We start from the raw sequence: 13,330 nt of genomic DNA on the forward strand, positions 1-13,330 counted from the left end.
GTGTGTGCCTGTGCGTGTGTGCCTGTGCATGTGTGCGTGTGTGTGTATGCGCGTGTGTGTGTGTGAGTGTGGTAGTAGTACCATCTTACTGAATCCATAATGGCATCCATCACAGCACTCGGGAAAGAGTTAGAGCTCCAATATTCCCCCACACATACAACACCACCTCCTCACTCCCCATCTATCACCCATACCTTCTCCACCACTCCTTTTCTTTTTCTCTTCTTGCTAAAAACAAAAGCTAATCGTTTCCTTTTCTCACTAAAGAGCCCATGTCACATGCAGAGAACAAGCGCATCTGTCATAAACTCCAATCGATCATCTCCACTCAACGTGAATACTGAGGAAACACGCTGGAAAGATATTACTGTTCCGGAGTTGAGCCGGCCGGACCGCAAGCTTTTTTTCCCTCAGCGGAGAGAGTGCCGAAAAACCGATTTACATTTAGATGGAATTTAACAAACTCAGCAAGCCGGCCATGAGAGAACGTTCATCTGGAATTATTTGAATATTTTCTCTCTTCTTTCACCTTAGCGAGAAAGAGACAGAAAGGAAGAGAGTGGCAGTTCAGAAGAATTTATCATGCGTTAAAATGAAAATGCACAAAGCGAAAAGACTGTTCAGAAGGGGAGGATTCTCAACTGAACTGCAGGTCGGTGAAAATATCCATTTCAGGACAATAATATCAAACTCAGATTTTTAACAAGGACTTGTGATAACAACAAAGGCATAACAGATAGATGTGGTCTGTGGCAGGTGCTTTTGTTTTTTTTTAGATGTACAAGCCAAGAAAAAATTCCAGTGGAGTGTATGTGTGGGAGAGAGAGAGACGTTAAGAATGTGATAAGAAAAGACGAGACACAACAACATCTTATCACACTCTCCAGGTTCCAAACACATCCCATCACTGAAAACACAACCACACAGCCTTGCAGAACAGCGCTGACCTTCACACAAACATGTTGTATGGGGACTTTCCATAAGCATAATGATTTTAAAACTGTACTGTATATTCTATCCGTATACCCTCACCCTACCGCTCTCACACAAACCTTTGAATTTTTACACGTTCAAATAAACATCATTTAGTTTGATGTATAAGCTGTGTTCCTCCAGAAGACCAAAAAAATGCCCCCACAAAATAATGGAATCATTTGTTGGTCACCACACTATAGGGTTTACCAGAAAGTCCCATGCATCCTCTGTATATGTACAGTATGTGCATGCATTTCAATGCATCAGAACACAAATTCTATTGTCATAGCCAAGCCATAGCTTGAAGAGAACCATGCTGTGCAAATTGGTTACAATTAGTTACAATCTGTTGACACGTTTATATCCCGACATCTCAAAAAAAGTTCATTGGTTCTATTGGAACATATATATTAAGATTCATTTCAACCCTATCTTTCTTGAGTAATGAGGTTTTTTATCACCAGTAACGCAAAAGCACATGTTAAAAAACCCATGAAATGACTTAAAATGGATTTAGAATTAAAACAGGATGTTGCGTAGGAACATACAACATATAAAAGGTCTTGCTCTTTTTTTAAACATGAAAGTTATGTTGTGGAAGGGATAATCTGTTTACATATAGAGCTATGTATATATTGTCCTCTTTAGTGTGTCAGGAAATATCAATTTTAGAATTATAAGTCATCAACTATTCTTTAGCGAAAAGAAGAACAAGAAGTCTTGCAACAGACTGAGTCCTGATCTTATCACCATTGAGTTATTACATGAAAGATGGAAGCAACATCTTCTAAATTTATAGAAGAACTGCAAAAAGCTCTCCAAAATGTACATTATTCCTTTCCTGAGTGATTTTATAATATATAAAACTATTTTATAAAACTTAGCACAAATTATATATTTCTGGTTGAAGTAAGTAAATTAATTTATATTCTATTTTTGATCCATACAAAAAGATAAAGATTCAATCAAAACAAAAATTCTTATTTAAGAAATAATATTTAAAATGATCTTTTTTCTCAAATCAAATAGATATAGATTTAATCAAACAATTGTTTCTCATTTAAGAAATACTTATTCGAAATGATTTGCTTTATCCAATCAAATCGATATAGATCTAAATAAACAATTATTTATCATGTTAATAGAAATAATTTGTTTTAATCAAAAAGATATGGATCTAATAAAACATGATTGCATTAAGGAACATTAATATTTAATCCTATCTAAAATCTAATAAAAAAGACACCAATAATTTTCATTACATCAATATTTATTAACTTATACACTACTTCCATACATCCACAATTTCAGTACTCAAGTATAAGATTTTTAACATCTAAGAGCTTGCAAACATTGACTTTAGAAAACAACAGCCTTTATTGTCCCTCAAGTATGATGCCAATGTCTTTGGGTACAGCTTGTGCATCTCTGACAAAGATTGCCATGGTTTCCTGCTGAAGAATTTGTTCAGCCTCTTCCTTCTCCGACACCTGGAAAAAAAATTGAAAGGAGAAAAAAATCAAGAATCTCTCACACACAAGGCCTATACAAGCCTGCCAAATCACAGATGCAGATTCGCACGGGACAAATGTTAATATTATCACAGGACCTCGGTGTTCCGCGAAATATGATAACTTTTGCAGGGGTATTTTTATTTTACAAATGACAGACATGGCCGATTTGCATGGGATTAAGATCACAGACAACCCATGCAATTATTACAAATTTGTCATTACAAATGACAGGTCCCCAGGTACGTTAACGTTAAAGGACTCATCGGATGAGTACTTTCAACAAGTTGGTATGATTTATTAGGGTCTTCATGAAATGTCTGGAACATATTTAGCTTAAAAACACTCAATGGCTGTGTGAACAAAACCCTTATTGCCTCGTCAAAAACAGCTATGCTCACAGCAACCCGTTTTGGTGCATGTCCCTTTAAATGATAATGAGTTACAGCGCACCCCACCCCCTTCCGTCCGGCGTGTCAACACAACATACGCGTAGTACTGCCATTCATTTTAAACGTCTCAAATCATTCGTCCTGAGACTACAAAATCTGTCACAGCAAACAGCGCATCCTAATGCGCTCACGTTGTGAGTGTATGCTTGCCTAAAATCCATGGAATGCGCACCTGCAGATCTCAGCAGAATTACGTGGATTTTAGCGCTTGTCATTGACAAGTTATACACACACAACGTGAGAGCATAACTAGTATGCTGTGACAGATTTTTCAGCCTATAAGGACGAATGATTTGAGACATTTAAAACGAAACTAACCGCAGTGTTCGCCCCTGTTCATTATCAAAACAAACAGCTTGTCGCAGCTAAACATATTAACGCACATAATGTATTAACAGCTAAACTCCAAGTGCCCATTTGCCAAATAACAAAAATATAGAGTAAGTTTAACACTGGCTTTGAATGTTCTATTTAGCCTGTGACTGACTTAGCTCCCTTCGCTATCATATGCTAACGTTATCCTCCTATATATACGGTACATTTACGTCAATTCAGACTGTTGATAAATATTACTTACATTTACTACATTACATTTTGCATGTTTTCCACAAACTTTAGCCATGGCGTCACGTACACAGCGCCGTGGGTGGAATTGTGTAGATTAAGGGGCGGTAACATTATAATAAGAGCCTCCCTCTACGTCACAACAGGCGCGAAATCTGAACGGCTCGATTTCTCACATGCTTGCAGGGAAAGGCAAACCAAAACAAACTTACGGTGTTCTTGTTTTTCACGTTTTCTGAGTTGGTAGATGCATCGGGGAACCGATTATAGCACTTAAACGTGGAAAAAGTCAGATTTTCATCCGATGAGCCCTTTAATACTAATTATGTGGGTTTATGATGGGAGAATTCGTGAGTTTCAGTCAGAGAGCGCGTGTACTGAACAAAACCCTTCGTTTCAGCAATAACGTTAACTAAGCTGAAGTTGAAATTATAACAGATAACGTTACTTACAAATAACACGGTAATAAAAGAGTGACAGGAACATCAAATTATTACTCTGTTTTGCCTCACCTAAGGTTGAGTAATGAACGGGAGCAGGAATGAGATCTCCCACACATTTTTATTTCAGTCTATGACTGAATGACCCTTAAGTACAAAACGTTTACATTAACAGACAACGTTAAAACGAATTCATATTTATTATCAACTGATTTCGTAAGTAGTTTACTTACCTTCAAAAACGTGTTCATGAGTGACTGGTGCGTCTATGTTGATCCACGGACCGTTAACTTGAAGACGGTGGTCTGGTGCTGACTGGACGATGTTTGTGTTTAATGCGCATGCCCTGGCCTGTGTGTATAACCTATAAATTGTACATTCGTCAAAACTAAAATTTCTTAGTTGAACTGTTAATTAAAAATATTTATATTTAACAATGTTTTAAACAAAAAAAAATTACTTTAAAAATTAAACTAATAATTATAAGCTGAACAGAAAGACAAATTATTAATTGGATGAACCTTTTTTCAGTGCAGGAGCAATATTTTCATGACCAGAGATAGCTGCGCGGGTGCGGTATGGAGATGGCCACAGAGTGGGCTGACTCGGTTAAAAAAAATCTTTGGAAAACTCAAAGGCTGTTCGGCAGTCTCAACGACGAGTGACAGACTTACAGTACTGTCCGATCACTGAATTAAGTGATGAACTGATACAAGACTAATGCAGATCAATGACGTTCTGATACTGATTCATTGCCAGGCCGATCTCGCTGTGTAATCAGGTAAGAGCACAGCTGAATAAAAGGCATAATATACTAACAGAGTGATGGATGGGTGAACAGATGGATGCCCGACTGACCTGTGGTTTAAGCAGGGGAAGGCGGATATAAGCGAGGAGAGCGGGCAGCTGTGATTGACGGGTGGGCGCGTCATGATGGACCCAGCTGAGCAGTGCCGCTACCACGGTTTCCTCATCTGGAACGTTCATGTCATCGGAGGCTAACAACTTTTCCACCTCACTCGCGGGCAGGAGGAGAAACTCCTGATGTCTCATGACCTCTATAAAGTGCTCCTATAGAGAAAGAGAGATAGTGGTTAGTAGAAAACAGGATGTGGTTGTAACAAACAGTGAGTGTAAAGCATCAGATTGTGTGTGTGGTGTAAAGTTTTGACTAATGGTGGCCTTTCAACCGTATGGTATAATGCTAATGTAACATAATGTACTTTATACACAAGCATGTACTGAACAACAAAATACACAAAATGGGGAACTCATTTAAATCAGTATAGCATTGATTCGATTGGTTGTACTTTACCAGACACAATAGATATTAACAAGATACGACACTGGAATTACTATGAATGGGGAGGGAATGCAATGGTCAATATGGTCGCTCTAGAGAAGCAAAGTCCCGCCCTTCCAGTAAAAACAGCCAATCATCAAACGATAAAGACTGACGAACCTCTGGGGCAGAGCTCTACACAATCTCATGTATGCGCAGTACCCAAAGCTACCTCAAAAAAGGTGCTTTTACCGCAATTTAAGCTTAGAAAACAAAAGCTATGGTACAGTTCATGACAGGTTTCATTATTTTCAGGCAAATCCAAAATATGCTGTTTAATTGTGGTTTTTGCCAGCAGTTTCAGAAATATCTGCCTTTCCCCATTCAAGCAGATAGGACTGTGGTCTTGCTATGACTGAAATTCTGCCCGGAGGCGTTGCAAACATGGCCGCAGAGTGGAACGACTTCCGTAATCTGACTGACTTTACTTAAGAACTGACCTAAAAATGGCCTACATTTAGTTGGTCTCTGCTTATCAAAGTGCTTAGAAAGTATTTTAAGCTAGACAAAATGACACCTCAGCTTTAAATTCGGCATTAAATGGAAGTTGTGATGTTTTCTTGTGAATTGTGAGGTATATCCGTGTAACTGCTTATAGAATGAGAAAAATGTAGGGTGGGGCTTTGATGCTTGACCCACAACATAAATCATTTAAAACACACTGCAATATTCCATAAAAAATAAGAATTGAGTCATTTATTTGAATACAGTATTCAATTAACGTGTAGTCACTGGTCTCACAGCAGTTCATCCAATCAGGTTTCAAAAGCGGAAATGTACCTTTTACATTTTGGACAGTAAAATACCATTTAAACAGCGATTACAATAACTGACAGACCACACAGCACAGAAAACACAGTAGAAATAAACAGACATGAGGTACAAAGCGGACAAGCAAAGCCAGTGGACATCATCTCCTGGGAGAGAGAGGAACGGAAAGGGGTGAAATAAAAACAAGGAAAGACAGATAGGAAACAGAAGCGGTGACGGAAAATCAAGCAAGTTTCCAACCCAGTCTCCATGACAACCCCCCTGTTGAGAACTGTGGGCGGGCTATTATGGGATGTATTTTCTTGAATGAGTTTCCCCCAGGAATACAGGAACATCAAACGAAGAGCAGAAAATGTCCAAAGAGGAACAGTAGCATGTCCAATTAAACACTCTCGCCTCGTTCGGGAACTTTTTTGCAGCTGTGAAAATTAAATGAATAAACACACATCCACACGTGCAGAGATAGCCTTATGGACACGAACACCTACCGAAACGCCGCACAGATATAATATGGAAGGCTGGAGTTCAAGCATAGCATATGCGGTTGTGCTCTGTTAACTGCAGGAGATAAATCCTTCAGAATGTGTTGTTTTGGGAAGACAAAAAAAGGAGAAAAGAAAAGAGATAAATGTAGTAGGGGTGACCCCGAATCGTCGACGATTCGATGCTTCGATCGGAGGAGCCCGATTCGACTACCAATCTCACAGTCGAATCTTCGCAGAGGTGTTATGCAATGGGGATCATGTCATTTTGCTCATATGGGCAGTGGCGTAGCAGACGGGCATGCACTGCGCTATTTATGATGTAAAGAAATGGGACATTTTTAGGGTTGGTACCAAAACCCCCGGCGCATATGAGCGCAAGGTCTGGCTATGACTCAGCGCAGGATCGCGTCTATCCACGTCTTCTGTGCTGTGAGACCGGTATAGAGAAGCAGCACATTCCGCACGCACCCGCAGATGACTCGCAAATGAATGAAATGAACCGTTTCCAAACATTCGTCACTTACTGAATTTTTGGCCATTTAAATATGAATTAACACCTTCTCTTTAAATGCACGCAGTCCGTTACTTAGACTGAACTTTGCGCTGCATGATAAACAATGAACAAAAAATGAAGTAAAATAACCAAAATCACCATATATAGCAAGCACAGCGCAGACTTTTGGAACTGAAAGCAAGCGTGCGTGTCAGGGGGACGGAGAAAGAGTGCGCAGGAAAAAAGGTGAAAGGGACTTTTTGACTGTTTAAATGGTAAGATGCTTTATTGCATTCCTCCTTTACATGCGGAACAAAAAATGAACGTGCTGTATTCCCGTTTGTAAAAAAATAATTAATTATTATCGAGTAAGTTTTAAAATAGTTTTGAGGCGAGATCTGGTCTAGTATTGTATGGCACAGCATTGTTACGTGATGTTTAAGGATTAATTAATTAATTTTAATATTTGTGGCTTGTGTTTTCAAAATTATGTTCCCCTGCATTTCAGACATTTTGCCCAAACACATTTACTTTGCACATTGTGACTTGATTCTGGCTTATTTCATTTATTTATTATAAAGGTATATTCTGTCCTAAACAAATTCTGTAAATTAATGTTTGATTTTTTGGTGCATCAATGTTGCGCTGTACCCTTAACCACCTGGTGTCATCCGCACATACACGGGCACACGCACACACAAACACGTCTGATTCCACCATCAGTCAACTATAGGCGAGACGTGACAATTCTGATTCGACTATGTAAATTCTTAGTCGGGGACACCCCTAAAATGTAGGAGAGGAGGTTTGGGAGAGAGGTGAGTTCACTGAAGATAAACAGTTTTGTACATTTCCGGAGTAAAAAACACTCTTTTTGCCAGCATATTCTCTGTACTAATATAAAAGTGTATAACAACTCAAAATGTCTGCATGCACGTGTGGAAGCTCACCATAGTGTAGTTATGTGCAACCTTGTGGAGATCCAGACAGCCCTGGGCGTCTGCGAAGGAGCGAATGCCCAGACAGTTGGAGGGATGGAGCTGTTTCATTAGGTAACTGCAGCAGGCCTGAACCACTGCAGACAGCTGCAGAAGACATGACGCAGACAGCAAACTCTCTATAGTGTCCTCTCTCAACTCCAAAAGCCCTGCGGAAACAAACGCTGGGAATGAATCGACTGCGTTGATTTATCACCCTATTTATAAACAAAATATGCAAATCATAACGCTCTTCTCCATCATCTAATGCCTGAGACATTGTTCATAACATAAAGGGTTATGCATTTGTGTCCATCTCACAAAAAACATTACCTGTGTATGCATACTGTACCAAGACCCATAATGCATCCGGGTCCACACCCTCCATTTTGACCTCCTCTTGTTTTGCCTCTCGGACATCACTGGTGAACATGGCCGCAAAGTAATCGGACACTGATGAGAGAACAAGTCTAAGAGAGAGAAATGAAGATGATATGAAACGATCTGAACCATGTGTTCTGGATGACTGAACAGACAAACTTGTGTGTTGCAGGTAAAGCATGACAAAAATTGAGAGAGACGGACAGGGAGATTACGGGAAGAGACGGGATTTGAGGATCTGTTAACTGAAGCATGGTAAAATGAGGATTTCCTATTCAAATCCGGCTCTGCTGACAAAGATATTCACATATGCACACTCGGTCAAAGCTTGCGGCTTTAAATCTATTAGACTCCGAGACAAAATGCTAATTAGCCTACTGTATGCGGGGCTGAGCGTTGGTGTATGTGCTTGTATTTTAACTCTGTGGTGTTTTTGGTTTGATTTGGTTAGTTGTATTGTTGTGGTCGTGTGTGTGCTGGTTAAGCGTATAAGATTAATAAAACACAATAAATTGTGTGATATTGATTCATTTTTGTTAGACGTGTCAGGACAGGTATACTGTATGAGATTAGCAGACAGCCTCTGACAGTCACTGAAGCTTACATAATCAAAAATATTATTAACACAATTAAAAGAGGATTAAATAGGAAAATGCTGCGTTGAAATGATCGTTCAAAGCTATTCTCTGATAAGACAGAAATGACTACGGACAGAAACAAGATCTAGCTGAATTAAACCCTACCCACATGCTACAAAAATAGCCCACATAGAATCTGCATACACCCTTTAGCACATTTTGGCACTGAAAGTTGGTGAAGAATGGGTGAAATTAAGGCGAATTAGATTCGTTTTTACAGTTATGGGTGAAATGAAGTGCTTAAGCTTTAGAAATGTGTGACTGTCAACCTCAGTAGGTAAAACTAAACATTACATGAGCTTTATTTATATCAATTTCTATGGAATTTGTGGACTGTAAAACTGTTTTTATTTTGGGGAAAAAATCATATAAATTATACATTATAAAGCATATATTATACTTTAACTCCACTTCATTTCATAAATACATATTTACATGCTTTTACCTTAATACAGTAAGTACATAAAAAATCAAGTACTTTCCCATTTTTTAAAGTAAATATACTTGAGAAAAAGAAAATACTAGATTTGAGATTGTACTTAAAAATCTAGTGTATGAAATTTAGCGGCATCTAGTGGTGAGATTGCGAATTGCAACCAAAGGATCATTCCACCTCTACCCCTTTCTTTCGAAGCACTACGGAGGCTGACGCAGGGCTACGATGTCATCACGTTTTCGAGATAAAAGATTATTTACTTAGCTACCATGCTTTAGAAAAGGTTTCTAAATTATACTAAATTTATAAAAATACTAAATTATTTTAGTCCTTGGATGTTGCGAAATGTTAAGAAAACCACAACAAAGCAAACCAAAAAATTGTTATACAGGTATATCCAAAATGCCATACCAAATGGTTTTCTCAGGTTTTCGTACCCTGCATTACAATGCAGTAATTCATTATATTTACATTTCCAACATGTTACAAAATATGTTAACTACGAGTGGTTGAATTCTGTGAAATGCACAAGCTTTCTGCAGAATTCTGTGGAAGCAGATTCAGAGGCTTTTATCCAAGTGACTTACAGTGCATTTGATCAAACTGCTTTGTCCATCGAATCCACGACCTTGACGTTGCTAGCCTAATGCTCTACCAGTTTAGCTACAGGAAAGCTTATAGACATATTAGTGTTTACATCGTAGGTTTTATTCCTCCTACCTACTGCAATGGAAAAATCAGCATATGAATAAAGAATAATTAAGGGTAAGTAACAAAAGAACAAAAGAGACAAAAGAAGTTTTTGTTCTTTTGTAAGTAACAAAAGAACAAAAGAGAGAGAGCAAGAGAATGAGAGAGATAAGTGTGACAGTAGTGAAAGTACATTTGCGACTGTGAGACTCATTTAGCAGCAGAGTAACACTCAGCATTTACCTTCCATCACTCCCCTTATGTTCATTTATCACACAGCAGATTGAATTAAAAGCCCTTCACTACACTACGCACACGCTGCAGACACACACACACATACACACAAACACTCACATTGATCAAGAGGTTCAAAAAGTTCTCTGCCTTTTACTCTTATTAGAGTTCCACTGGATGATTCAGCTTCTTTTTGTAAGTTCGTCATCACATTAGCCTGACACTGAGTGTGTGTGTGTGTGTGTGTGCGTGCGTGCGTGCGCGTGTGTGTGTGTGTGTGTGTGTGTGTATGTGTGTGCGTGTGTGTGTGCGCGTGCATGCACTTGTGTGTGTATGTGTGCGTGTGTGCGTGCGTGCGTGCGTGTGTGTGTGTGTATGTGTGTGTGCGTGTGTGCGTGTGTGTGTGTGTGTGTCATTATAAATAAAACACCAGCAAAACCCTCCAGCTGCCTGAGGCAGTCCTACAATCAGCAGAACTAAACAAAGAGGGTGAGATGATGAAAGAGAAGACAGGATGAATAGATCAGAGAACAATAAAGGGGAAGAATGCCAAGGTGGTGCTCTAAACTTATATAAACTCTTCAAATTAAAGAAGAATTCTCCATTTATCTGTGGCTTTGCTTCATTTGTGCATAAGGAACTCAGTTCATCCTATACTGAAATGATATACTGAATGACAAACTCTGATTTTAAAGCTTAATTACACGTCATGGAAAGATTCTCATTTCAGATTAAGATTTGATGGACTACATGGACATACTCTAATGCATAAACCACAAAACGTATTCTCCATTTAAGACCACTCAAACCACTGTTTTTCGTAAAACTGAGCTATAGAAATGGATCATTTAGAATTTGTAATATCAGGATGTCAAGAATGTGTATGTTTACTGTTTCAGCTTAGTTTACAGATTTTTTTAAACTCCCATTTTTGATTGTTACCAAATTTCTTTGGGTTTAAAGTTAACGATTCACAATAATAACCTCTTTCAGTGGACCATTTGATAGTCTGGATGCTGCATTTTCAGTACCTGTGTGCTGGTATTCTGCGGTCCCCAGCGAGAAGAACGACGTCACACAGCTTCCTGGTGCGCAGGTAGGCCTCCATGCGTCTGAAGGTGTGTTCGGCATGACTGTGTGCCTGGAAGTGTTCGTCTGATACACACGGCTCCATCGACGCACATGAGGACAACGTCACAGTGCTGTTGGATGTCCTGCAAACAAGAGTGCACGTTGTGTTGGAAAACTCGCACTGCAAATTTGAACAGGGTAAGCGTGACTTAAAATGAGTAAAATCTGTGTTAAATAGGGCTGAACAATCGCAACAAATGTGATAGGGTTGCCAAGTTTGCCTCATTTCTATTAAGCGGTTCAGACGGTCCATATAAATAAAATTATTCATAATGGATTTGACAAATGAGTTATATCATCATTCCAAATGTGGTATTTTTAAATGGTTAAATAAAAAAATGTACTGTAAGTAAATATACGCCCTTTTCACATGACGTCACGCATCTTCCGTTCTGCCGCGAAGCAGTGTATCATTACTTCCGCTAGCACTCCAGTTCATAAGGTGGCGGTAATGCACCTATAAGCTGATTTGCCAACCGCCAGTAAAACTCAAGAAGAAGAAGAAGCTACTTCCGCTAACGCCTCAGAATGGAGTTTACCAAGTGGCTTGCACATCTGCCACAAATACGTCTAGATGATGTACAACGTCTTGCAGACAAATTTTCGCAAACGACAAGATCAAAGCTAGAGAAAGGATACAAATTCTTAGTTGAACAGTACCTGTTTGATTATGAAGGTAAGTGTTTTGTTTTCTTTTTGTGTTAGCGAAGGTGCTAGGATAAGTACTTGAATACGTGTTCTGTCAGTTTTTTTTTCTCACTGTTGTTAAATTCCAGCGCGATGGCAAAACGGAAGTTCTTCTTCTTCTTCTTCCTCTTCTTCTTCTTCTTCTTCTTGTTTGTTGCAAGATGGATGTTATGATACACTGCTTTGCAAAAAGGCGGAAGTTAAGTGACGTCATTGTGAAAAGGGCGTATTGCAGATTATTACACTGTGTCTACTAGTGTTGTCAAAAGTACCGGTACTTCGGGTCCAAGTCGGTACCTAAAAATAAAAAAGTTGTCGGTACCTAATTTTCATAAAACCCGGTACCACCGCCGTCCCGGGTCAACCGGGTACTGATGCTGTGTCTGACAGGTTGTCAGTCGGAAACTTTTCATAGACGCAATAAGACGTGATGAGCGGATAAGCGCGGCTCCGATCCACAAGAGATGAGCGCAGAAATACTTCAGATTCAAGTCATATCACGAAGAAAACGAACAGAGTTTTGTGGTGAAACGAGGAAGCATCCGGATTTAAGTTAACAAGTTCAAGCGGTAAGTTTCAAATTCTGTTCGCGTTTGCATTATGAATATTGTAGCATATGTTAAATTGAAAGATTACATTAAAATAAACGTCCCTGTTTGCGTGTTAATTTGTTAGCGCCAATGCTAATCCAGTCAAGTGTCTTTATTACCCATTTAACGCTTTTATAACTGTAATGGGGTAAAATAAATGGGAGGACAGGGTGGGGTTTACAGTACCTATTTTATATAGGCCTATCTAAAATCTATGTGCTACAAAACTATCATACTAACTGTATGACTAGCAATGTGTATGTCTTGGATAGATACTGTAACTCTATTAGGTTTAAAAAGCCACATTTAAACTAAAGAAAAATATATATGTTGCATTTATTATTTTAATATACAGTTACCTTAATGTAAGTAATCTTGTGTAAATGCAGTATAAAAACGGAGGTTTGTTTTAATATTGCATATGCATGTTTGTTCAGTCAGTTGACTCACTGAAGTTTATTCTATTTGTCTTATACAGCAGCAGACTGAGGAGGATGTTCATCAGCATCAGCAGAGAGCACACAACAGTTTCA

At 38.8% G+C, this 13,330-nt stretch overlaps 1 protein-coding gene across 2 annotated transcripts in view; it reads right to left on the minus strand.

Moving 5' to 3' along the window:
• Positions 1–13,330, minus strand: part of klhl5 (kelch-like family member 5) — a 53,453-nt gene that overhangs the window by 14,154 nt on the left and 25,969 nt on the right. For both annotated transcript variants that reach the window (XM_057331167.1, XM_057331166.1), the window contains 4 exons: positions 11,421–11,603; positions 8,344–8,480; positions 7,984–8,180; positions 4,801–5,013 (listed from right to left, as the gene is read on the minus strand). In XM_057331167.1, coding sequence (XP_057187150.1) covers positions 4,801–5,013; positions 7,984–8,180; positions 8,344–8,480; positions 11,421–11,603 — 730 coding nt within the window. The remainder of the gene's footprint in view (positions 1–4,800; positions 5,014–7,983; positions 8,181–8,343; positions 8,481–11,420; positions 11,604–13,330) is intronic.

The sequence above is a fragment of the Triplophysa rosa genome, linkage group LG4 (genome assembly GCF_024868665.1).
Source record: "Triplophysa rosa linkage group LG4, Trosa_1v2, whole genome shotgun sequence".
Lineage (NCBI taxonomy): Eukaryota > Metazoa > Chordata > Actinopteri > Cypriniformes > Nemacheilidae > Triplophysa > Triplophysa rosa.